The following is a 23950-nucleotide window of genomic DNA, read 5'->3' on the forward strand; positions in this document are numbered from 1 at the left end:
GATCAAGTTAGCAGGCTATTAAAAATAGTTCCATCTAGAAATAATTGTGGCTGGAACAGCCCACAGCTGCGGAGGGGCAGCAAAGGACCACCAATTTGAATGGCAGGTAATTTTACAGCAGCCCAGAGATCCAATTTCTCTCTTTTTAAATTTTTTATTGTTATGTTAATCACCATACATTACATCATTCGTTCTTGATGTAGTGTTCCATGATTCATTGTTTGTGCATAACACCCAGTGCTCCACGCAGAATGTGCCCTCTTTAATACCCATCACCAGGCTAACCCATCCCCCCATCCTCCTCCCCTCTAGAACCCTCAGTTTGTTTTTCAGAGTCCATTGTCTCTCATGGTTCGTCTCCCCCTCCGACTTACTCCCCCTCATTCTTCCCCTCCCTGCTATCTTCTTCTTTTTCTTTTTTCGTAACGTATGTTGCATTATTTGTTTCAGAAGGACAGATCTGTGATTCAACAGTCTTGCACAATTCACAGCGCTCACCATAGCACATACCCTCCCCATGTCTATCACCCAGCCACCCCATCCCTCCCACCCCCCCCACCACTCCAGCAACCCTCAGTTTGTTTCCTGAGATTAAGAATTCCTCGTATCAGTGAGGTCATATGATACCTGTCTTTCTCTGATTGACTTATTTCACTCAGCATAACACCCTCCAGTTCCAACCACATCGTTGCAAACGGCAAGATCTCATTCCTTTGGATGGCAGCATAATATTCCATTGTGTACATATACATCTTCTTTATCCATTCATCTGTCGATGGACATCTTGGCTCCTTCCACAGTTTGGCTATTGTGGACATTGCTGCTATAAACATCGGGGTGCACGTACCCCTTCGGATCCCTACATTTGTATCTTTGTGGTAAATACCCAGTAGTGCAATTGCTGGATCGTATGGTAGCTCTATTTTCAACTGTTTGAGGAACCTCCATACTGTTTTCCAGAGTGGCTGCACCAGCTTGCATTCCCACCAACAGTGTAGGAGGGTTCCCCTTTCAGAGATCCAATTTCTAACTAAAGTTTTTCCCTTAAGACCGATGAGATTAGATACATCTAGGGTGCTGCTAGCACCTACTATCTTTCAGCCTGTTAAAAAAACAAAAGAGCTTTTATTATTATTTTTTTATTTTAAGGATTTTATTTACTTGAGAGAGAGAGAATGAGAGACAGAGAGCAGGAGAGGGGAGAGGGTCAGAGGGAGAAGCAGACTCCCCGCTGAGCAAGGAGCCCGATGTGGGACTCGATCCCAGGACTCCAGGATCACGACCTGAGCCGAAGGCAGCCGCTTAACCAACTGAGCCACCCAGGCAACCAAAAGAGCTTTTATTCTTACCTAAATATTTTTTTTGTTGTTGCAATTTTCCATGTCTGACTAGATTTACAACAAACAGAAAAGTAGTAAGAGCTCCCAGGGTATTAATTATCACGGTATTAAAACAAATTTTGGAGCGTCAAGCCCCTTCCGGGGTGTGCTGTGAGTGTGCGGGTCCCGAGCCAGAGGGGGCCATTCTAAGTTTACACAAGTTCCCAGAGCGAGGAGACTAAATAGAGCAACAAGAACTCTGCACGCCGAATCCCACACGTCCGCGGTACTCCGCAGGTTCGAGGACAGGCACCCGTTGCGCGGGGTGAGCATTTTTAAACAGCCAGAGGGTGCCTGGGTGGCTCAGTTGGTTGAGCGACTGCCTTGGGCTCAGGTCATGATCCTGGAGTCCCGGGATCGAGTCCCGCATCGGGCTCCCTGCTCAGCAGGGAGTCTGCTTCTCCCTCTGACCTTCCTCCCTCTCACGCCCTCTCTCTACCATTCTCTCTCTCTCTCAATAAATACTTAAAAATCTTAAAAAAAAAACTTTTAAACAGCCAGAGATCACGTGGTAACCGGCCAGCTCTGTTACTGGCCCTCGGACTCTCACACTTGGCTTTGGCGCCGAACCTTTTCCCCCTTGTGGACGCAACCATTAGCTCCGCTCTCGGAGGGAATACGAGCCAACCTCACGATTAAGGCTTTTCCGAAAGAAGCTTCCGACTAATTCTCAGGAAAAGTTCAGCTATAAATAAAGCAATCAAATGAAACCCACTTAGCGACGCTGTAGAAGGCTCCTTTGGCCAAAAGGAAAGAACAGACCTGACCCTGACTCCCCCTACGCTCTGTAGGGGCCGCGAGGATGGTTCCGTCTAAGGCGCGGACTCCGCCTCCACGGGCGCCGCCATTTTGTTTGGCTGGACGAGAGCGAGCGACGCTTTGGGGGAGGGGTCTTGTAGGCGCCTCACTGGACCCCACGGCCGCGCTGTCGCTTCTCGGGGGGAAGTCCTCCCCGGCGAGGGGCGCGGAACCATGTACATAAAACAGGTGAGGCCTGTGCGCCCCGTGCACCCCCTCACGGGCCTCTGAGGACCACTCCTTGAGGCTGGGGTGTCGCCGTGCGACCGGGCCTCCCGCCTCCCGGCAGGGTGGACCCAGAGCTGGACGCGGGCGGCGGGGGAGGGGAGAGGCCCCGCCCCGCGAGCGCGGGGGGCAGCGGAGAATTGGGGCGCCCGTCTGCAGCGCGGGCCTCCTCGCAGGGCGTTCGTCTGCCGGAGCAGTCTCTCCGAGAGGTTTGGAGGGAGCGGGCCTTCCCGGGTGGGCCGGGTGCGGGCTGAGGGCCCCCAGCCCCGAGCTGACTGGAGGCCGCGCCGGGGGCGGCAGCGGCTGGGCGGGAAGCTGTGTTGTCCTGCGCGGGCCATTTGCGTGGGGTGTATGGAGAGGTGGTCTCCCCGGCCCGGAGGCGCCCCTGGGAGGCTCAGGGTGAGGTGTCAGCTTAGCCCGGGGCCTTTGTCCCCGAATTACGGGAGACGTGAAAGGGACCCTCCTCCTTGCAGAATAGGTAGCGCCGCCTCGTTCACTTGTTTACTCCTGTCAAAATGGTCTTCCCGCGCGAGAGTCCACCGCAAAGATGAGCCCATTGACGCTCGTGGGGAGAAGTTTCTCTGTTGGGTGTGTTGGACTTGAAGCACCCTTTTCTTGGAACGGCTGCTTATTTTGGCTGGCGGGTGTGTCCGAAAGAAGCGCCCACCGCTCCTGGAGTAAGGGAAGCTGGGGCCAGCCTGCCTGCTTGACACTTTTTTATTAAAGCAATGTCGTGTTTAGCATTCCAACGAATCTTATACAGTGTACTTGATTTTGAGAGTTCCTTAACAGGCTACTAACTATAACTCCTAAAACACTACAGTGCCAGTGGTTACTAATAAACGGACTGTTTTTTAAAGATTTTTAATCGCCACTTTTCAGAATGAGTTTCTCTTACAAGAAATAGAAAGCTATCTTGCGTTACATGAAACCAGAAAGAGAAGAGCCAAGGAAAAATGTTAGTTTAGGAGTTACTTCTTTTAGTATGTATACTCTGAAAAGTATCTTTTTTATTTATTAGGTTATTATCCAGGGTTTTCGGAGTTACAGAGATCAAACAATTGTAGATCCCTTCAGCTCGAAACATAATGTTATCGGTAAGTGTTGATGGTTTACAAAATCAGATTGATATGTATAGACCATTTAAATTCTGTCTAGGCTTAAGGAAAGAGGACTTGGGTTTGAATATTACATGAATTTATATATTTTTTTCTATATGAAATAGCATGTCTTTTATCTACACTGACGAATTGCTTATTTTATACGTTTAAAATATTTGCATAAGACGATCATTACTCATTTTTATTTAGGTAGCCTTGTATGTGTGAAAGTGTGTCTTTATGATCATAGCGAATGACACTAAATTTAACATTTGAGCTATTCTGTTCTTGGTATGTCATTTCCTAATTAAAATGCCCACTGTTGCCTTATTTCAAAGATGACCGTTATTTATTCGCAAATTAGATTGTTCCCAGGTGTTTTTTTTTTCTGTCATACTGTTTAAAGTCACACCATGCATCTTGTTGGGAAGAGCATAAACTTTGGAGCATAACAGAATGGGTTTCATATCCCAGTTCTGATACATAGTCTTTCAGACTTGACTCTGGGAGGGGCTTTAGTTTTCTCATTTGTAAAGTGGAGCTAATGATACCCATCTTATAGGGCCGTTGGGAAAATTAAATGAGAAAGTGTATGTGTGAGGATAAAGAGCTGCAATGATTATTGTTCTGAAATACAGTATTTACGGGCGCCTGGGTGGCTCAGTCATTAGGCGTCTGCCTTCGACTCAGGTTGTGATCCCAGGGTCCTGGGATGGAGTCCCACATCGGGCTCCCTCCTTTGGGGGAAGCCTGCTTCTCCCTCTCCCACTCCCCCTGCTTGTGTTCCTGCGCTTGCTGTGTCTCTCTCTGTCAAATAAATAAAATCTTTAAAAAGAAAATGAAATACAGTATTTAGTCTAAAGACTCTTCGGATGAGAATGTCCATTTTTTGCTGATACAGCCAGCAAAAGTGTTTTTTGACATCCTGCTGAATTTTTAAAGGCTAGATGAAACTCTTATAAACAGACTTCCATACATTGTCCCCCTTGCATGGTTTATTGGTATATTAGACTGCTAGGTCTACCATTAAATATAGACTGGGTGGCTGAAACAACAGTAATTTTCTGTTTTGGAAACTCAAGTCCATGATGAGGGTGCCAGCAGAGTCACATTCTGGAAGTCACCATCTTCATCATCATGCTCACAGGACCTCTTTGGTTCTCTCTCCCTCTTCTTTATTAGAACACTAATTCCATCGTGAAGGCCCCACCCTCACAACCTGACCTGATCCTGACTTATCTTCCAAAGGCCCCCATCTCCAAATACCATCACATTTGGGATTAGGACTTCCAACATATGAATGGGGGCGGGGAGTGACACAATTCAGTCTGTCGCACTCACCAAGATTAGTAAAGGGCAAACATTATTTTGAAATAAAAAATAAATTTTAAAAATTGAGGGCAAGAATGTCAACTATAGTTCAGTTAAAAAAAAAAAATTGAGGGCAAGAAAAAAACCTACCCTCAGTACATCACTTGTAGCTTGTAGTTGGAAATAAAACATTTTCCTCCCTTTTGTACCTATTGAGTAGTTAATATAATTTGTGTGTCATAAGGATAGCTTGATCCAATATTTTACTTACATTTTGATTACAGGTGCCTTCTGATTCTCATCAATCAGAAAATCTTTAGAAATGGAGAAAAATGAATAATTACTAGGTTTATATTATTTCTTTAACTTACAGGTTAAAAGTAGGTGGATATCTTAATTATATCAATGGTATAATTTTATAAATGAGCTATAATGATGACCATTATTACCTATGATGATTAGATTATGTCTGTAGGATCTATCAAATATTTTTGTTTTAGCTGTTGCCAGATAGCTGTTTACTACTTTGTTTGCAACATTAGTGTTGTTAATAGTTACAAAGGGAATTGTCTAAGTGTTCTTTCCTTTCTTTAACAAACCTAATATGATTTTACTGCTTAAACGTGTTTTAAAAACCGGTACCTTAATAATATAAGAAAGATCCAAAGTAGTATAGAGTGAGATGGACATTAAAAATATCCTGTAAAAGCATACTACTTTGGTTATTTAATGATTTTGACCTTGAAAAAAAAAGATTGGGAGGCAGGTATCTCTTGTGGTGATGTTTGATGTTTGAAACTTTTGTTTTAATAGTTGAATGATGCTTGAATGTACCAAGCATATATATTTTTTTTTTTAAGATTTTATTTACTTGACAGAGAGAAAGATAGGGGGAGCAGAAACACAAGCAGGGGGAGTGGGAGAGCAAGAAGCAGGCTCCCCACTGAGCAGGGAGCCTGATGCAGGGCTCGGATCCCAGGACCCTGGGATCATGACCTGAGCTGAAGGCAGACGCTTAACCATTTGAGCCACCCAGGTGCCCCACCCAAGCATATACCTTTTTAAGGTTACCTTTTCTGTAGCTTTTTAACAAAAGAAATATATGTTAATTATAGAACATTATGGAAGAGTTTAAACGCTAAAAGGAAAAAAAAACTATAAACTGTAATCCTGCCCAGAAATAGCCATTCTTAATATTAACAATCTATCCTTGTGTTAAACCTGGTTTCCTAGAAAACAGTGCAGGGTGCACTCAGCTACTAATAAGTCTTAATGGGAAGGTGCAGTCGGAGGGCAAGAGTGAGGGGGAAAGCTGGTCATAGCTTTATAAAGAAGGCACAGCTGGTTTGTGGTCAAATTAGATGACTTCCAGACAGACTTTGGGAACCCACCATGTGTGGGAAAGATCAGATTGGAAAGGAATAGTCTCTGTCTCTGGTCAAAGTTTACCACACAGGGCATTAATTTCCCCCATGCTCTTGGATGGTGTTACTCTGGTGACTAACCCCCGCTGAAGTAGTCAGGGAACTATAGCCTCCTTTGGTTTTTCACAGATCTGACCTGAGTGCATACTTAGGGTAGGCTGAAACAACCTACAGTGATGGATACTGAGCCTCTCCATTGACAGGCAACCAAGACTTGGGTTGGGGCAGGTGAATTTGGGGCACATATAAACTGGATCTACCTTGTGTACATCTATATAAATAAGCCTTTTTAAATAAAAATGGGCTTGTAGTGTAATCCGTTGGTAATCTATTTTTTCTGTTTGAGAATAAGTCTTGGGGCGCTTGGGTGGCTCAGTCATTAAGCGTCTGCCTTCGGCTCGGGTCATGATCCCGGGGTCCTGGGATCGAGCCCCGCATCGGGCTCCCTGCTCCGTGGGAAGCCTGCTTCTCCCTTTCCCACTCCCCATGTTTGTGTTCCCTTTCTCGCTGTGTCTCTCTCTGTCAAATAAATAAAATCTTAAAAAAAAAAAAGTCTTGAATATCTTTCTATAATCATTAAATATTCAACATCCTTAAAATTGCTATATAGTATTTCACTCTGTGGGTAAGAGTAATTCTTAAAGGGAAATTTAAAAATTTTAAGTTATTTATTCATGAGTAGATGTTGGTTTGAACTATATGTAATTTTTTTACTTTATTTTTTTTAAGATTTTATTTATTTATTTGACAGAGAGGGACACAGCGAGAGAGGGAACACAAGCAGGGGGAGTGGGAGAGGGAGAAACAGGCTTCCCGTGGAGCAGGGAGCCTGATGCGGGGCTCGACCCAGGACCCCAGGATCATGACCTGAGCCAAAGGCAGACGCTTAACGACTGAGCCACCCAGGCGCCCCATATGTAATTCTTTTAATGATAAATTATTTTTTTAAACTTTTATTTAGAGATAATTTCAGATTTATAGAAAAGTTGTATAAGGAACAATACAAAGAATACTCCTATCTGCATTACCCTACTACCTGTTAACATTTTCTTCACTTGCTTTATCATATGCACTCACTCTCACACTTCTCTTTTCAAACAGTAAGTTATATAGGTCATGGTCCTTTACCTTTGAATTCAATGTATACTTTCTAAGAATAGGGATATTTTCTTACATAAAACACAGTACAAACTTCAGTAAATTTGACATTAATAAAATAATCTGCTCTTCATTTTCCAGTTATACTGATTGACCCAAAAATGTTCTTTATAGTATTTTTTCCTCCTCTAGTACAGGATCTAATTTAATTTAGCGTTAGGTACTGCTGTTAGTTGTCATGTCTCTTTAGTCTCCTTTAATCTGGATCAATTCTACAGCCTTTCTTTGTCTTTTATAACATTGTTTTTAAAAAAATACTACATAAATGATGTGGTCCTCTGAGGATATTACATCTGGAGGTAAAGAATCATTCTTTCTACTTTTTTTAAATGATGTTACTTTTGATCACCCAGTCTTAGGTAGTTATCTGGTTTTTCTACTGTATAGTGTTTGTTCTCTTGCAAGTAATAAATAGTATGAGGATGGGAAATACTTTTGGACCATGCAAATATTGTGCTCCTTTTCAAAATTTCCCCCTAGATTTAGCATCCATTGATAATTATTGCCTTTATTCTGATGGTTACAAAATGATGATTTTCCATTTCCAGCATTCCTTTCACATTTACTGTGTGGTATTCTGTGAGCAAGAGTTCTCTTTCCTTAGCTATTTATCATTTTATTATCAGTTTGGAGTGATGGATTATTTCCTCCTTCCAGCACAAATTTATAATTCATCCAATTATTTTGGTGCTCAGATTTCTTAGATTAAGCCAGTAGAAATCTTTTTCAAGCTGACCTCTGTGTCATATGCCTTTTTTTTTTTTTAAGAATTTTTTTTTTTTTTAAGATTTTACTTACCATTTGACAGAGAGAGAGCGAGAGCGGGAACACAAGCAGGGGTAGTGGGAGCTGGAGAAGAAGACTTCCTGACGAGCAGGGAGCCCGATGTGGTGTTCAATCCCAGGACGCTGGGATCATGACCTGAGCTGAAGGCAGACGCTTAACGACTGAGCCACCCAGGCACCCAGTCATATGCCTTTTTTAAAAAGTGATTTATTACTTTCTGGCACAACAGAAATGATTTTTTTTTTTTTTTTAGGCTTTACACTAAAGATGATAACTGTAAGGGTTAACTTGTTCAGGATATCTTGGTCAAGATGAGAGAGATTGGGAATTTTGCTGAACAACAAAATTCAAATGAATTCATTAAGTCTGAAGCATTGATATCTTTTTAGGTATAGAATTGTTTATTTCTGAATTCAGGTAGTTGATAAAAAAGTGCCTTATACTTACCTATACTTTTGTGATTCTGAGATTATATGTGATATGTAGGGCTGATCATAAGTACTTTAATAAGCAAATAGTTTGAGAATTTAAAATGACTAAGAATTAAAAATTTAAGTAACATGTAAATCTTTAAATTATTAAAAAGATTCTATTATATATAATTTAAAAAGAATTATATGTCCATAGTAATGATTGTAATTATGAAAACCTGGTAACGTTTGGTTATTCCTATTAATTTTAAACTATTAGAAAAGAGCAAAAGGTCACCTGGGTGTCTCAGTCGTTAAGCGTCTGCCTTCAGCTCAGGTCATGATCCCAGGGTCCTGGGATCGAGTCCCACATCGGGCTCCCTCCTTCGGGGGGAAGCCTGCTTCTCCCTCTCCCTCTCCTGCCGCTTGTGTTCCTGCTCTCGCTATCCCTGTCTCTGTCAAATAAATAAATAAAATCTTCAAAAAAAAATAGAAAAGAGCAAAAGAATCAATGAAATAAATTTAAGAAAAAAAACCATCTGATGTCTATACAAAAATTGTACTCATTTGTTGATTGAAGCTCTTGTTTTTGATTTCTTTTGTTTACTCTTTTGTATTTAACTTCAAATACTAAGATGTTAAGTTAGTAGAATATAAATTTTTTAATACTTTCAGTAAAGTTTTAAATTTATTGGTTTCTATGCAAAGTAACATGTACTTTTTGAAATTTTATAGTGGGCAGAAATGGATCTGGAAAAAGTAACTTTTTTTATGGTAAGTATTGTTTTTTAAATTCTAAATATGTTAAGACCTGGGTATCTTAAGGTAATTTATTTTAAAAATTGGTTTTCTAAAAAATAAAAATAAAAAATAAAAATTGGTTTTCTGAGGCGCACCTTCTGAGGGGTGCCTGGGTGGCTCAGTTGGTTAAGCATCTGACTCTTGATCTCAGCCCAGGTCTCAATCTCAGGGTTGTGAGTTCAAGCCCCTCATTGTGCTCCATGCTTGGTGTGGAGCCTACTTAGAAAAATTGGTTTTCTGAGGTTGTGTCTGCATGAAACTCAAATACTTCTTCATACAGGGTTGTAGATTAGTGTAGAGGATTTCAAGTATAATGGTATAATGATCTGAGTTCTCTATACCTAGTGATTAATTAGCTGAAAAACTGGGCAAAACAATCTCTTAAGGTACTCTTTGCACTTCAAAAAGAGGTCTTTGAGGGCCCCTGGGTGGCTCAGTTGGTTAAGCTACTGCCTTCGGCTCAGGTCATGATCCCGGAGTCCTGGGATCGAGTCCCACATTGGGCTCCTGGCTCAGTGGGGAGCCTGCTTCTCCCTCTGACCCTATCCCCTCTCATGCTGTCTCTTTCTCTCTCTCTCTCTCTCTCAAATAAATAAAATCTTAAAAAAAAAAAACATAAAAAGAGGTCTTTGACCTGCCTACTTTGATGGGTTGTGAGAATCATGAGATAATACAAATGGAAGTGCTTTTTAAACTTGAGTGCAGTATCTAAGTTTTGCAAATGCGCATATATATATATATATATATATATATATAAAATATATATATATATAAATGCAGTAGAATAGTTAATACTGTTTTGGAGAATGGCTTATCTTTCTGTTTTGTTTATTTATTTATTTTTAAAGTAAGCTTTGTACCCAGTCTAGGTCTTGAACTCATGACCCCAAGATCAAGAGTCACATGCTCTACTGACTGAGCCAGTCAGGCACCCCTCTGTTTCATCTTCTAAAAAAATGCTTTCTAAATCTTTTTTTTTTTGGAAGGATGGAGGGGTGTAAAAAATCACAGATTCAACAAAAGACTGTTGTCAATTTGAAAATAGTTAAATAGGGGCACCTGGGTGGCTCAGTTGGTTAAGCGACTGTCTTCAGCTCAGGTCATAATCCTGGAGTCCCACATCGGGCTCCCTGCTCAGCAGGGAGTCTGCTTCTCCCTCTGACCCTAATGATCGCTCTCTCTATCTCATTCTCTCTCTCAAATAAATAAAATCTTTTTTTTTAAAGATGTATTTATTTTGAGAGAGTGAGAATGAGAGAGAGAGAAAGAGTACATGAGAAGGGAGAGGGTTAGAGGGAGAAGCAGGCTCCTCGCTGAGCAGGGAGTCCGATGCGGGACTCGATCCCGCGACTCCAGGATCATGACCTGAGCCGAAGGCAGTCGCTTAACCAACTGAGCCACCCAGGCACCCTCAAATAAATAAAATCTTAAAAAAAAAATAGTTAAATAGCTTTGAAAATTAAGTGGGGCACCTGGTGGCTCAGTCAGTTAAGCGTCCAACTCTTGGTTTCAGCTCAGGTTGTGATCTTGGCCCGTTGGGCTTTGCACTCAGCACGGAGTCTGCTTGAGACTCTCTCTCCCTCTCTCTCTGCCTTTCCCCACCACACTCTCATTCTCTCTCAAATAAATAAACAAATCTTTAAAAAATGCAATTAAGTATAATAATGCCTCTGTTAACAAATCCTTCGGAGAGAAAATACATTTTAATAGTTTTGGACTATACAAGAAGCAAGTTGAAAATTTTTGAACCTCTTAGTTGAGTAGTGCTTGAGGAATAGCGGGGAACTTAGTAAGAACAAAGGTTCTATCCCATCTCTGCTCACAAATCAATAGGCCTTCAGTGGTTGTAATTTGGTGATGATAAGAGAATGGGATTGGAGTAGAAGTACTTCATTATCTCCAGGGGATGAAGGCAATTTGAATCTATTCTCCCAAGGTGATTATAAAAGATAAACCACTCCACCCTTAGCGTACACATTCATACATGCACACTCAACTCTTAGAATGTCAAAGGTCTCCTGGGTGGACTGGAAACAGGACAGCTGAGTAGTTTCATTTCTAGGGCAGGGTTGTCCAGTTAGGTACCCTATATGGAAGCAGGAATAGCTTCTTAGAGCAGATAAGGGCAGTGCAAGCATTGCAGTAGAAGGTGGGAATCTGAAATGATGTCCCTGTATTTCCCACTTAGTTCACTTTCTTTTGATGAAAAGTATCCAGTTTAGGATATTCTAGGAATATATTCTATTTTGTTAATAAATATTTTGATGTGTATTATTTATATCTAGTGGGTAAAAACAAAGTGTTAACCACTCAGTGTATACTTGGATCAAGAGGTAGACTTTAGTTTGCATGTCTCTTTGTTACCTCAGTGTTCTCTTTTTCTTCCCTTAAATGTTTCAGTGGAAACTTCTTAGTATTTTTCTTATCATTTCCAAGCTAATTAGTCTGAAATACATGCAAATCTTCTACATATATGGAATAGATAATCTACTTTATCTGCCTTGTTCATTACCTGGTAGAAGGTATGGGGAGTTATAAATAAGGCACAGATCTTTTTTTAGACTGTACTAATAGTTACGTTTTTGTATTTTTAGCAATTCAGTTTGTTCTTAGTGATGAGTTCAGTCATCTTCGTCCGGAACAGCGATTGGCTTTGTTGCATGTGAGTGAAATTGCTTTGAGAGGTTACTGATACTATGTATTTTTTAAACTACACTGTTGATTCTGGTAAATAAAATCATTTGTTCAGGCTTCAGATCTTTTGTAAACATGATACAGTCTCTCTTAAGTGTATTCTGTGGAGTTTAGCCTACTATATTAATGCATGATTTTTATATAATGGTAAGAAAATTGTAGGATTTTTCTATAGATGGGTATGTCTTCCATATAAATTCTTTATTAAGATTATGATCTGGTAATGCTCAGAAGCAGGTTTGCTGAGGAGAAAAAAAGAGTTTGAGATTGGGAATTAGGAATTTTGAGACTTAGAACCAGAAGTTAATTGGGAGCATAGGGAAGCAACAGTTGCAAACTAAACAACATACTTGTTTTATTTTTGGCCATATTTGTAAGTCAAATGGTAACAGTATTTTCCAATATGAAAGGTAAGTGTATTTATAGTAAATAAAATTGTTAGAATTTTTCATTGAATAATTATGAATAACGAACTAAAGAAATTTAAGGATAAAAAATTATAAAAGGCTGTAATAAAATGGTAAGATTTCTTTTTGGTTTGAATGTGGCTTATGATTAGTTTTAAAACCAGAAAGTGAAATTCCTTAGTATATCTCAATAGAGTATCTCACAGTTATTAGGGAGGTGTTTTGGTTGTTTTTGTTTTTTTAACCACTATCTTTTATTTTGCTCTCTTAAACTTGAATTTTTTTTATAAATAAACTTGAATTTTATTTTGCTCTCTCAAACTTGAATTTTTAGATGAAATTTTTTTTTAGGTTTCTAAGATTGGCATTTGAAAGAATAGCCTCTTTAAGTATCATTCTTTATTGTGTTGAATCACTATGTAGTAACAGTTTCTAAACTCTGGAAATTCTCTGGACTTGGTATAGCAGTAGCTGGGTCATAAGTTGGCCTATATGTGACACATGTTAAATGTGTGTCTTTTCATAGCAGATTTAGGATTACGTAGCATATTGTAAATTGTTTTAAAAAGCTGAGTTCCAGTAATTATATAATTTGTTAGGGTTCCTTTCCAGCATTAAATGAGTCTATAAGAGAAAAGCCTCAAGTGTTACAGATATTAGCAAATAGGTAGAATTAGGTGGGCCTGGGGTTTTAGGTTCTAATAAAGTGGTCTTCAGAACAAGATCGAAATACATCTGACTTTGATATCTCTTGAATAGTCCTCATGTTTTTAGTTAGAATCTAAAGCCATTTGGTTGAGAAGTATTGTTATCCTAAGCCAGTGTCTTTGCTCTTTTGACAAGAAGGTTATATTACTAGTCTGATAGAAATTTTTCTCCATTGAATTAGGTTTGTTACCCTGCACTAAATTTTAAAGGTATTTAAAGGAAAAAAAAAAGATAAAGAATTTGAAAATACCACTTAAATGATGTTTATTTTTTGCATGTTTTAGGAGGGTACTGGTCCTCGTGTCATTTCTGCTTTTGTGGAGATTATTTTTGATAATTCAGACAACCGGTTGCCAGTGAGTAATGGCTTTTTTTCCCAGTAATAATGTTGAGAATTTATTGATGCAGCTGACTTTCTTCCAAGCTTTGAAACATTTACAACTGTACTTAAGCTTTTATAATTTAGTTTATGCTAAAATAGCTATACAGTTTACGTATTAATTTTGTCTTAAAATTATGAACATTCTAGTAAACAGATGGGGGTGTGTAAGCTGTTGTGAAAAAGCGTCTGTTTTAAGAGTTGATATTCATAGCATATCTTTAGTGAGAATTGAAGTTTCAAAATAATGATTATGGTTAGGGACTCTAGAATGACCTTATTAACTAAAAAGTTTACCACTTTTACTGTGAAATTAATTTTAGGCTTTTACATTTTTTCTTAGATTGATAAAGAAGAAGTTTCACTTAGAAGGGTTATTGGTGCCAAAAAGGATCAGTATTTCCTAGACAAGAAAATGGTCACGTAAGCATTTTCTTTACATTTTAATTTCTTTACAAAAGAGTGAAAGTATTTTACTTAGCTCATTATATGGGTTTTATATATGCCTCGTGTTCAACAAACCAGTATTTAGAGCATTAACATAAGAAAAAGGATTCTTGGGGCACCTGGGTGGCTCTGTTGGTTGGGCATCTGCCTTTGGCTCAGGTCGTGATCCCAGGAGGCTGGGATCAAGCCCCGCATTGGGGGGGTCTCTGCTCAGCGGGGTGCCTGCTTCTCCCTCTTGCTCTGCCTGCTTGTGTGTGTGCGCGTGCTCTCTCTCTCTCTGTCAAACAGATAATATCATTTGGGGGGGAAAAGAAAGAATCAGGATTCTCTGAGGCTGATACAATAGATGGTTTAATGACTATAGTCCCTCATGCTCCTTAACCCAGGAGTCAGCCTTCGTTTTTTTGCTTATTGGGTTATTTATCTGAAAAAATTTTTTCAATGTTTATTAACAGGAAAAATGATGTGATGAATCTCCTTGAAAGTGCTGGTTTTTCTCGAAGCAATCCTTATTATATTGTAAAACAAGGAAAGGTAAAAAAATTGTATGTCCTTTTTTTATAGAATTTGTTTTCTGAGTATATTCCCTTGAATGATGAACTTGGCTTATTGATTTTAGTGGTTAAGTTGAAGCAAAAATGTCTTTTGTTTTCATTGATTTATTTTGTATTGATAGTATTACCTTTTAAAGTACAAAGTAGATCTATTGTATAGTGGGATAGAAACATTTCAGCAGTTGGTGGATTTTGTCTTCTTGGTGGCCTATATTACTTAATGTCTTGTACTGGAAGACATTTTTGGTTTGTGAAAGTCACAACGATCATATTTAAGAACAGTATAGAGGGGTGCCTGGGTGGCTCAGCTGGCTAAGTGTCCGACTCTTGATGTCAGCTCAGGTCTTGATCTCAGGGTTGTGAGTTCAAGCCCTGCATTGGGCTCCATGCTGGGCATGAAGCCTAACTTAAAAAAAAAAAAATACTATAGAAATTCTGTAAAAATAACATTTGAAAAAAATTACTTCCTAAAATTAATTCTCTCTTACTTAATATATCACACAGCTAAAATAGTTAGCTTACATTGCCAGAAATCTACCATAATGCCACATATTATTTTTTCTTGTAGAGATTATATTTTCTATAGTTTTTAGTAGTTACAAACTTTCTACTGTTTCTTCATATACTTTATATCTAAGGTAATTTCTTTTTTTAGAACATACCCTACAGTGTTCTCATAGTTTGTTGTAGTGTTTTTTGGACTTTGGATTCTTTTTAAATGTCCACTTATTTCATATTGGAGGATTTTTAGATATGTGTTGGAAAGGTAGCATCCAGGAGAAGTGATTAGGAAGAGTATGGTGTTTTGCATTTGGGAAATGCAGAACAAGTTTTTGAAAAGACCAGCTTTATAAGCAAGGGATTTCTTTAAAAGGAGGCTGATTATGAAAGACTACTTATCTGAGTCTTCCCTACGCACATACAGCATAGGCCTCTATACTTCATTTCAGTTTCTACTTATATGTCATTTCATATAAGCCATCCAGGAGTTAACTAAAAGAGCATTGCCTTTACTCCAGCCCTACATGTTTTCTCTATTCTGTGTTTTTCCTAACAGTTAGACTGTACTGGTGTATATTTATTTCTTGTTGTCTTCCATGGAATGTAAGTTCCAGGAGGGAAAGACCTTTTCTGTTTGTTCATTGCTCCTTTCCCAGTGCCCAGAAGAGTGGCATAATGCTGTAAGCATTTGTTAAGTATTTTTTAAGTGAATACGTTGAATGACCATAATTGGGGTAATCAAGGATAAGGATCTGAAGGAGGGGGTGTGCCTGGGTGGCTTAGTCGGTTGAGTGGCTGACTCTTAATTTCAGCTTGGGTCATGATCTCCAGGTCCTGAGATCAGGCCCTGTGTCAGACTCCATGTTTGCTGGGAAGTCTGCTTGGGGATTCTCTCTCTACCTCTTCCCTGGTCCCTCCCCCCACACGAGTGTGTGTGCTCGCACTCTCTCTCTCTCAAATGAACAAATCTTTAAAAAAAAGAAAAAAGGATCTGAAGGGGGATTCCTTGATTTATATGCTTTTGATAGACCATACTGTCTTAGTTCAGAGCTGGTTCTCTTTTTATGTGAAAGTGAGAGTAACTCACTTCACTTTTTTAATGCAGTGAGAGCATTTTTTGCCTTTAATGATTAGTTTTATTTTTATGAATATGGTAAACTCATGCTTGTTGTTTAAAGTTGCATGACAGTTTGTACCACTTTCTGTGGTTTTTTGGCCATATATATTTTTTCAAGATTTTATTTATTTTAGAGAGTGTGTGAGCGGGGAAAGGGGCAGAGGGAGAGAGAGGATCTCAAGCAGACTGTGCCCAGCGTGGAGCCCGATGTGGGGCTCCATCACATGCTCTTGAGAGCACGACCTGAGCCAAAACCAAGAGTTGGACACTTAACTGACTGAGCCACCTGGATGCCCTGCCATATATTTTTAAGATTTTAAGGATGCTTTTGCTTATTTTATTTAATGGTTGCTACTCCTGTTATTTTTATCTGCCTCTCTTTAAAGCATACCATTTTGGGGGTACCTGGATGGCTCGCTCAGTCAGTAGAGCGTGTGACTCTTGGGGTTGTGAGTTTAAGCCCCATATTGGGTGTATTACTTAAAAAGTAATAATAATGCATACCATTTTTGTTTTATATATATATATTTACTTATTTTTTTTCCTAAGATTCTACTTTAGAGAGAGTGCACACAAGTGGGGGCAGGGGCAGAGGGAGAGAATCTCAAGTGGACTCTGCACTGAGCATGGAGATGGACTCAGGGCTTGATTTCACAACCCTGAGATCATGACCTGAGCTAAAACCAAGGGTTGGACGCTCAACCAACTGAGCCACCCAGGTGCCCCTGTTATATTTTTAATAGTATCATTATAGCTTTTTAAAAATATAGAGTGATAGTTTCCCCCTTGTAAAAATACTTTGCTCTTTCCAAGTGGAGTTCATCTTTTATACCTTACGGTGTTGACTGAGAAAAAGTATGGTGATGGAATGTTTGTTCTTCCTTCATTTTTAATGTAGAGTTTTATTCAAAAATTAGATTGATGAATGTATCAATTCTATTTGGATTTGCATTTGATAAATTTCATTTAAATAAAGGACATATAGGTGTGTAGGTATATGCAATGCACAAATTACATTCTTGAAGTGATACTCAAAACTTAGCTTGTGAAAACTCAAGGTAGAGTTCTTAAAGAGCGATCTGTAGCTACGTAATAATTATTTTTCCAAAATTTATAGATCAACCAGATGGCCACAGCACCAGATTCTCAGAGACTGAAACTATTAAGAGAAGTAGCTGGTACTAGAGTATATGATGAACGAAAAGAAGAAAGCATATCTTTAATGAAAGAAACAGGTAAAGAAATGTGATTCTGCCTTGTTTTATGAATTAGTTTTTCATTGTGTTATTATAGTTGAAAGGCTTCTATCTATTCTCACCAGTATACTGTTTGGTAATTTGCCTACGTATTGAATGGAGAGAAAATTAGTTTGTGACATTTTAAGTTTTGAGATTTCAAATAATTTCTCTTTAAATAAAGAATTGCTGTTAGATAATAATGCCTTTGTAGGTCAACTATTTTGTGCCTCCACTGTCCTCATTGTTAGGATAACAGAATTGGATGCAGTCCTCAAAAAAAATTGCTGGAAGTGTCAGCTGGCATTAGGTTTTAAGTTGTTTAGGAGCAAGTAAATGGAAAACTTTGGATCTTTTTTAGTACATGTATTTATGGAAACCCTACTTTGCTTTTCAAATTCTGTGTTCTGTCATGTCTTAAGAGTCAGACAGTCTTGAGTTCAAAATCTGACTAATAACTAATAATTAACTGACACTGTGACTTGATCTCTCTGGTCTAAAACCTCTCCATCTGTAAAATTTTTTTTCATAGTTTATGGTGGTGAGTAGAGGAGCAGAGTAGCACCCTGATTGGAATATAGTGGGTGTTCAATATATGGCAGTTATAGATGATGCTATTACTATAAAAGTTGAAAATCAGTGACATCAATGATATTAGTAGGGTTTTTTTTTAAATATTGTGGGAAGGCACAGTTGCCTTTAAAGGAAGTTTAAACTGAGGCCCTTAACCACATGTAATAAAAGAATTAGTGAACTCTGGTTCAAAAAGATACATGCACCCATATGTTTATTACAGCATTACTTAACAGTAGCCAAGAGGTAGAAGCAACCTAAGTGTCCATCAATAGACGAGTGGTTAAAGAAGGTGTGGTATATGTATACAATGGAGTATTCCCTAGCCACTTTTAAAAAAAATGAGATCTTGCCATTTGTGACAACATGGATGAACCTAGAGGGTATTATGCTGATGAAATAAGTCAGAGAAGAGCAAATACATGATTTCACTAATATTTGGAATCTAAAAAAAAACAAGCAAACAAAACAGACTCATAAATACAGAGAACCACCTGGTGGTTGCCAGGGTGGTGGTGCAGGGGGAAGATGGGTAAAATAGGTAAAAGAGATTAAGAGGAAAAACTTTCATGTATAAATTAAGTCACAGAGATGGAAAGTACAGTATAGGGAATATAGCCCGTGATATTGTAATAACATCATATGGTGACAGATGGTAACTACACTTATGGTGAGCATTGTATAATGTATCGAATTATGGAATCACTGTACTGTGTACCTGAAACTGATACAACATTCTATATGAACTAAAATAATAAAAACTTAAGTGTCACCATGTGTAACGTTCTCTGATGCTTTTCATAATAAAGCATTTTGTCATTTTAGTATCTTAGATTTGGTTACCACATACTATTCTATAATGCTGTAGTTCTTAAGATTGATTTTAACTCATGGTATATTTGAGAATAGATATTATTTACATAAGAATTTTATTCAATTCCTTCACCCCTCTCTCATTTCTTTTTAAGAGGGCAAACGGGAAAAAATCAATGAGTTGTTAAAATACATTGAAGAGAGATTACATACCTTAGAGGAAGAAAAGGAAGAACTAGCTCAGTATCAAAAGTGGGATAAAATGAGACGAGCCCTGGAATATACCATTTACAACCAGGAACTTAACGAGACTCGTGCTAAACTTGATGAGGTAAGAGAATTTTGTTATTTAAATTCAGAGTGATTTTATATAATGACTAGGTCAAGCTCATTCTATTTTCAGGGATTCTTAAATAGAAACTTAAAAAAAAATTTTAAACCTCTTAATGAAATCATTGGTCAGTAAATTTGTTCTTTCAATTTATTCCAAGGAAAATGCCTACACCTGTATGGTCCTTGCTATAGTTTTATCTGAAATGTAATCAGGTGGTGGTGCAAGGCAAACCAAAATGAGGGAAGCCACCTTTAAAATCTTCATGAAGGGGTGCCTGGCTGGCTCAGTCAGTGGAGCATGGGACTCTTGATATCGGGGTCATGAGTTCAAGCCCCACGTTGGGGGTGGAGTTTACTTAATAATAAAAAAACTTCATGAATTTTTTTCTTGGCTTTTTAGTAATACTTAAAACTAAAGGAGCTTTCTACTTTAAAACCACTAAAAATTAAAAAAACAAGTGAATGATTTTGTTTTAGCAGATATTTTACAGTTTTACTACATGTTATGAAGTATTAAACAAAATACAAAATGAGTTAGAAATTACAGCTTTTTGTTCCCCCCAGCTTTCTGCTAAGCGAGAGACTAGTGGAGAAAAATCCAGACAATTGCGAGATGCCCAGCAGGATGCAAGAGATAAGATGGAGGTAAGATTATAAACTAGGCTTAGGTTAACTTATATTTTTTGACCACAGTAAATCCTTTTGTACCAGAATTATGGAATGGTAACTTCAAACGGGTGTCATTGGGATTGAGTATTGGAAAGACAGAGTAGTACTGAAAGTGTAAATGAAGGAAAAAGGGACAGAACTAGTGGTGTTAAAACTCTGCTTTTATACTTCTAATTGTCTGACTCATTTCTGTTTCATACTTTTTGACTAGGATATTGAGCGCCAAGTTAGAGAACTGAAAACAAAAATTTCAGCTATGAAAGAAGAAAAGGAGCAGCTCAGCGCTGAAAGACAAGAGCAGATTAAGCAGAGGACTAAGTTAGAGCTTAAAGCCAAGGATTTACAAGATGAATTGGCAGGCAATAGTGAACAAAGGGTAAGTTAAAATGATAAAAATAAAAATGAAAGACATAAGTGTTCAGTTGAATAGGTATTACAGAAAACCATCCTTTCTGTGACGGGGGTGCATGCTTATATTTTTGTAGATCTGGCACATTAAAATAATTTTCACTTAAGTAGCAACTCGATACTGTCTCCTTGTTTCTTTTATTTAAAAATTAGTTTTATGTTGCAGGATTAGTTTTCTCATGAATTTTTTTTTCATGAGAAAATATTTTATGCTAAACTTAAACAAATTTTTAAGGTTGCATTTTTACTTATCCTGCTTTATTTACAGAAACGCTTATTAAAAGAGAGGCAGAAACTGCTTGAAAAAATAGAAGAAAAGCAGAAAGAACTGGCAGAAACAGAACCTAAATTCAACAGTGTGAAAGAAAAAGAAGAGCGAGGAATTGCTAGGTCTGGGATTTCTTTCACCAACACTTCTACCTTTCTACATAGTTCTCTGTGAAAGCTAAATAGTTATGAGTTAAGACACAGTTAAGGGCAAAAGTTAAATCCAATTTCAAAGTAATAGCCTGTGTTAAACAGCTACTGTGGGCCAAGCGTTACTGTATACATATCACGTACATTTTTTTCACTTAGAAGCCCTAAGACATTCACATTGTCCTCACTGTAAGTTCAAATTTGAGGCTCTGGGAGGTTAAATAGCTTGCCTAAGATAAATAACTTGCCTAGATGTTGTTGGACTTCTTAAAACATGGATGGTGGTTTGTTTTTTTGTTTTGTTTTTTACCCACATGACATCTTACTTTGTTTCATCCTATTTCCTTTTTTTATTGCTGTTTTAGCATCTAGACATTTTGGTATCTATATGTAGATTGAACATGCCAGCTTTTGCTGATTTCATGGTTTAGTGCATTATTATGTTTTTATGCCACCAGTATTTGTTTTAGTGAATTGTTTATTTACTTTGCCCCTTTTTTCTGATTTTTTTTCTTATTGTTTGATAAGGTGGTTTATAATCTGTATTTGTTCTAGTATTCTGTGTATTGTAAATATTTTCTTTGTCTTTCTCTTGCCTTTTAACCTTGATAGTGTCTTCTATTGTAAGGAATTAGAAATGTTTATATAGTTAAATATAGTTTGAAAATTTCTGAGATAGGATATTAGAACTGTCTCTAGCTTTACTGACTAACCCAGAACTGGAGTAAAGACATTGCCCGAAATCCTTAGGATATGGGCTGTTTCACATGACTTTAACTGTGACTTTTCAAAATGAAATTTATATAGTACTAGCCCAAGGAGCTCTATTAGATACCAGTTGCTTTTTATATTTTTTTACGGAATTTTGAAAATGGCTGTTATCTCTGTGTTCTTGACATAACAATTGTAGTTAAACTTATTTTCTCGTCTCCTTTTTAATCCATTCTTTTCTTCTGTCTTATATAGATTGGCCCAAGCTACCCAGGAAAGAACAGATCTTTATGCAAAGCAGGGTCGAGGAAGCCAGTTTACATCAAAGGAAGAAAGGGATAAATGGATTAAAAAGGAACTCAAGTCTTTAGATCAGGCTATTAATGACAAGAAAAGACAGATTGCTGCTATTCATAAGGATTTGGAGGACACTGAGGCAAATAAAGAGAAAAACCTGGAGCAGTATAACGTAAGAACTTTTATAGCTGCTTTGTGAAAATTTTTCAGAAGACATGTACATTTTACCTATTTCTTTAAGTTTTATTTTTGAACAATACATTGCTACTCTTAAAATACACAAAACGGGTACTTGTTTAGAAAAGACCAGCACAATTTAATATTTATATACATAATATTTATACATATACATTAATATTTATATGGTAGTTTTCCTTTTCAAGGAAGATTTTTTTCCATATCCGTGAGTGTTCATGTAGATCGAGTATATTTTAAAATATATTTTTTATGAATTGGTAGAATGTTCCTGAACTACCCTTAATTTTAATGTGATAAGTCTAAAATATAATTTCAGAGTAACTAATTTTTTTTCCATTTTTACAGTCTTTTACAATTCTCTGTCAATAACTTACTGCAGAATATATTTTTTGTTGGTTAAGGCAGTGGTGATTTTACAAGATTTTCTAAATGAATAAAACATTATGTACTGTGCATGTTTAGTAGCATTTTCTTAAAAATTGAAGTAGAAGATAAAAATCACTTCCAGAATAAGAAAGATCTCATGTTGTTTAAAATGAGAAAGGGGGAAAATGCTTTGTGAAGTGTTATGTGTGGCTGTATATAGGATGATAGAAGCGATGAGAAGGGATTATGTAGGACGAGTGTAGGGTGAAGAAGTTATGTATGTACCTACACAGAGGAACCCTCTTACCTCATGAGATCTGCACCAGTTGGTTATTGGTTTATATCAAAGTCACTAGATGCATAAAATCTTCATATATGTATGTATATTAAATTTTATATGTAATAGTATTTGTGTTTATACACATGTAAACATACATATATTTATGTATATCATAAATATTTTGCTTAAGATAAATGTTTGCTCATGTACCAATCTTTTTTTAAGGCTATTTTTTAGAGTAGTTTTGGGTTCATAGCAAAATTGGGAGGAAGGTACAGAGGTTTCCCATATACCTCCTACTACCACAAATGCATAGGCTCCCCCATTATCAACATTCCCCCACCGGAGTACACACCAGTCTTTTCATGTAGAGCCCAAGATGTTTCTTTTGAGTATGAGTAGTGATTGGGAGTTCTCAGGGGACTTTTTTGTTAGGAGCCACATATGTAAATATAGTTCTCCTTAAAGCTGGATGAGAACAGAATTCAGGATTCAATCTAGGATCATGTATTGCATTTAGTTGTCATATTTCTGTTATCTTTTGTAATCTGGACCAGTTTTCTAGTTTTAAAACTTTGTGATTTGACATTTTGAATTACGGTATTTTGTTATAAAGTACATATTACATATTAATATATGTGTTTATGTATTATGTTATTTCTCGATCTTTTAGAGTTGATTTCTCCATTTAATTCAATTTTTAGTGAGTCACCATTGAGTGTATCCAGAACTAAGTCAAGTTTTTAAAGAAACAACTCTTTTCTTTGTCTTCATATTCTGTTTAATATTCAATGTAATCACAGCATAAATGAAAACATAGTGGGGAGCAAAGCCAACTGGCTCTGTAATCATAAATAACTGGTAGAAAAGTGACCAGGAGTAATAGACAGTAGCCTCCTAACCTCTAGAGTCCAGTGTGCTTTGGTCAGGATATTTTATGGAGGGAATGGAAAACACAGGTTGATTCCAGTAGTTAGTTATTTGGAAATTAGTGTAGTTTCAGCTGTGATAGCTACGTGTCCTTTCCTAAAAGAAAGAAAATGTGTTTGTCATGAGTTCATGGAAACAACCTCAACAAATGCTCTTTTTGAAACAGCCTGGTGAAGAGCCAAGATTTTTCAGTAGTTTTTATTCATTCTTTCTCAAGCTTGAACTTCATTATATTTGCAGTATTTCAGCTACACCTTCCACTGGTGAAGTCTGTCCTTTATACTGGTTAGAGATGATTTTATAGTGCTGATTGAATTATGTAGAATGGCCTTTTGCTTCTTAGTATAATCCTCAATCTGTCGTATGTGTGTAGAGGGAATGGTGTGAAAACTATTGAGTGCAGTATTTTGAGATTGTGTGAATGTATTGTTTTCTTCTAAAATTCTAGTAGAAAGGTTTAGATCATTAGTGAGTAAATTTATTCTATTTTAGCAGTATTTTTAGAGTAATTCATTTTATGG

At 37.5% G+C, this 23950-nt stretch overlaps 1 protein-coding gene across 1 annotated transcript in view; it reads left to right on the forward strand.

Annotated features, from left to right (window-relative positions):
* The first annotated feature begins 2217 nt into the window (after nt 1-2217).
* The window catches only part of SMC3 (structural maintenance of chromosomes 3), a 39060-nt gene continuing 17327 nt past the window's right edge, over nt 2218-23950 (forward strand). Inside the window, exons 1-13 of the mRNA XM_027596605.1 lie at nt 2218-2366; nt 3424-3499; nt 9327-9365; nt 11987-12054; nt 13486-13557; nt 13924-14003; nt 14483-14561; nt 17317-17434; nt 18976-19151; nt 19718-19798; nt 20034-20198; nt 20499-20620; nt 21614-21827. Coding sequence (XP_027452406.1) covers nt 2352-2366; nt 3424-3499; nt 9327-9365; nt 11987-12054; nt 13486-13557; nt 13924-14003; nt 14483-14561; nt 17317-17434; nt 18976-19151; nt 19718-19798; nt 20034-20198; nt 20499-20620; nt 21614-21827 — 1305 coding nt within the window. The 5' untranslated portion in view covers nt 2218-2351. The remainder of the gene's footprint in view (nt 2367-3423; nt 3500-9326; nt 9366-11986; nt 12055-13485; nt 13558-13923; nt 14004-14482; nt 14562-17316; nt 17435-18975; nt 19152-19717; nt 19799-20033; nt 20199-20498; nt 20621-21613; nt 21828-23950) is intronic.

The sequence above is a fragment of the Zalophus californianus genome, chromosome 15 (assembly GCF_009762305.2).
Source record: "Zalophus californianus isolate mZalCal1 chromosome 15, mZalCal1.pri.v2, whole genome shotgun sequence".
NCBI lineage: Eukaryota > Metazoa > Chordata > Mammalia > Carnivora > Otariidae > Zalophus > Zalophus californianus.